The 3,086-nt window shown below is 49.4% G+C and overlaps 1 protein-coding gene across 1 annotated transcript in view; it reads right to left on the reverse strand.

Moving 5' to 3' along the window:
• Positions 1 to 855: 855 nt before the first annotated feature.
• Positions 856 to 3,086, reverse strand: part of TBX5 (T-box 5) — a 44,773-nt gene continuing 42,542 nt past the window's right edge. Inside the window, exon 9 of the mRNA XM_006908582.1 lies at positions 856 to 1,690. Within this exon, the coding sequence (XP_006908644.1) occupies positions 1,116 to 1,690 (575 nt within the window). The 3' untranslated portion in view covers positions 856 to 1,115. The remainder of the gene's footprint in view (positions 1,691 to 3,086) is intronic.

Below are 3,086 nucleotides of genomic sequence, written 5' to 3' on the forward strand. Positions count from 1 at the left end.
TTGGCATCTGGCGTGACTTCTTTAGGACTAATTGGCGAGTATGTCTTCTTTAGGAATTGAGGGTTTTGCTTTTGCATCTAGTTAGGCCATCAGGAACGGAGCTTTGGAGGCTGGGGGCTGGCTTTGTGTTTTATCAGGACGAATATTTAGTTTGGCTTTTTCGCGGCTCTTGTCAGCACAGACCTTGCTCCTTGCTTATCACAGTTCTGCCTGCATGTAAACCAAGGCTTTTTAAGTTTTTCAAAGCAAGCTTTCCGGCCGAGAAGCTACAGGCCATGTTTCAGCGACAGATGGCTGGAAAGACCCAGAGCTGAGAAGACAGGAGAGCTGAGTAAGATAGGACGCCAGCTGGAGTCCAACCTTATCCAGACTCCACTGGAAGACAAAACTGGGCTCCGTGGTGATGGGGAAGGTAGGACACAATCATAGAAAAGCTGGGACGTAGGAAACCTTTTTAGAAACATCACATGGCAGAGGTAGGTAATTTCTTAGTCAAGGGGAGGGTGGCAAATTTAGGTTTTAGGGGTGATATATATGAAGGGAACCCCACAAGTACATACTTTGAAACATACTTGCCTCAGACCACCCCCAAAATAAGGGACTGGGTCCCGTTAAGAAAAGTGAAAGATAAAAATATATTATTATTTATTATATAACAATGTCAACATTAACACCAAGACAGGAAAAGACTCCAACTCCACATCAGGATAGAACACTCGATGAGGCAAGACTTTCTGGAGACCAAAGGAACGAATCAGGGAGGACATCTGGAGGTGGTGTGACTGTGGCCGGTTGATGAGTGTGGTGGTCACGGGGGGGATGGGAGTCATCTTTTTTTTTTTTTTTTTTGGTTTGTTTTTTTTAAGTTTTGAGACGAAACGACAAAGTCACATTTTTTGAATTGTGGTTTCAAGCTACTGATTAGATCAGTAGTCTAATCTAGGGGTCCCGAGTGTAGACGTGAACATCGGGTGAAATGAAGACTCTTGTCCGTGGGGTTCTCTCTGCTACTGTCTCTCTTCCTCTCTCCCGCTCTCTCTCCCTCTCGCTCGCTCTCGCTCTCTCTCTCTCTCTCTCTCTCTCTAGCAACGAGCTCTCAGTTAGCAGGCCACGCTTTAGCTATTCTCACTCCACTCTGGCACCATGCCAACCCCGTGCACAGAGTGGTACTGGTGTGGGGACAGGGTCCTTGGCACGCCATGAGAGTACAGGAACTCAGATGGTTGAAGGCTGCCAGGTGACTGCAGGCCAGTCTGAGGCCCGCACTGCCTGACCACAGGCTGGTGGGCCACGGAGGTCTGCTGCTGGAACATTCCCTCTCCGAGCTGTGGGGAGCCATGGTTGGCAATGCCAGCCAGCCGGGGGACCAGGGGCCCCGAGGTGAAGTGAGCAGAGAAGTGCTGGTAGGGTAGCCTGTCCATGGGCTGCACGGTGGTGACCGTGCAGCTGCCGTAGGAAGGCATGGTGGGCCACGTGTTGCAGCTAATGTCCTCCAGGCTGGGCACCGGCTCGCTGGGAGGTGCAGAGCTGGCGTACATGCAGGCCTGCCGCTGGGCTGACTCTGTCCGGTAGGAGGCACTCAGGCCCTGCTGCTGGGGGTAGCTGGAGCGATAGAACGGGTCCTCTTCACTGGGCGACGTCTCCATGTAGGGCTTCTTATAGGGATGGTCTGCGGTGGAACATTCTTCATCTGCTGAGATGGGAGGAAAGAGAACCGGTGAGGCCAGGACCAGCCACCCCACACCTGAAGGCAGAGACAGCCATATGGCCGAAGGCCCGAAGGACCGAGGGGACGAGATGGTTTGCCCCGAACTCCATTCTGACACAAAGAGGTGGACCGTCATGGTTAAGACCTTGGGCTACGGCGGCCTAAGCAAACAGTTTGACCTTTCTGAGCTCAGTTTCTTTATCTGAAAAATGGAAAGGGTGATAATGGCATTTTTTTTCTACAAAAGGAATTGTTGAGAAAGAAATAAGAGAATGTATATTAGTCTAGAGCTTGGTACAAGGACACGCTCAATAAATTAGAAGTATTATTATCATCCTCCCTCTTCCCTGGCATGTAAATTCTACCAAGGCAGGATGGTATCTGTATCATCCATCACTACATTTCCAGACCTGGTTCATACCTGGTAACAAAAATAATGATAGGATCCATGATAACAGTAAAAGCCAACCCATACAGTATTTACTCCCCCTGGCGCTAAGTGCCCTCTACGAAGTAAACCATTCATTCTTCACGACGACCCTATGAGGTGGGTTCTACTACGAGCCCCGTCTTATGGAGGAGAGAAAAGAGACACGGAGGTGTCTAGAGGAGACACGCAATAAATATCTGGGTAATGGGCGGGAGGGTAGATGGACACAGGGACAGATGGATGGAGCCTGAACAAATCCCCAGATGCTTTCCTGATGCCTTCGGCAAGCAAATGCCTGGTTAATATCTGCTGAGTCAGTACAAACTAATGTGTCACAGCGTTGTGTCAGTTACTCCCCAGTGTGGAGCAGTGGAGATAGTCCCGTCCCTGAAAAAGGGTCCTCCTTAATCACTTCAAGGTCATTGATCCCTTTGAGAACTAAGTGCTGGGCTCTCTCCTAGAAAAATACATGGAAATGCAAGGTTGGGAGCCTGGCGTGTGTACACAATTTCAAGGGGTTCAAGGACTCCCTCAAACCTATAACCTAGGTTAAGAAGTCTAGACACGTCTGGGTTCAAATCTGGCTTTTTGACTTAGTATCTGTGGGTCGAGAGTCAGGAAGACCGCCTCTACTGGGCGGCTAAGCGTTGAATAAAATTGAGCAGGTAAATCTCCTGATGTGACATTGTCAAGGGCAGCTCCCGAGCGAGGGGCCCACCATCAGTCGGGCTCACGGCATGCCGGGTCTGTGATGACACACCTCCAGGTGCTTCTTTCAGAGGAGCGATATTTGGGGATGTGCATCGAGGTGTGAACCACAGCGTTTCTTAGCTGGAATTCCACCCCCAAAACTGAACCTTTCTTTTCCTCGTTTTCCAATCTCTTTCTAATCAATAAATGTTAACGAATATATCTGTCTTTAGGAGGTGTGAAGAAAAATTAAACGCT

The sequence above is a fragment of the Pteropus alecto genome, unplaced genomic scaffold (assembly GCF_000325575.1).
Source record: "Pteropus alecto unplaced genomic scaffold, ASM32557v1 scaffold113, whole genome shotgun sequence".
NCBI classification, from domain to species: Eukaryota; Metazoa; Chordata; class Mammalia; order Chiroptera; family Pteropodidae; genus Pteropus; species Pteropus alecto.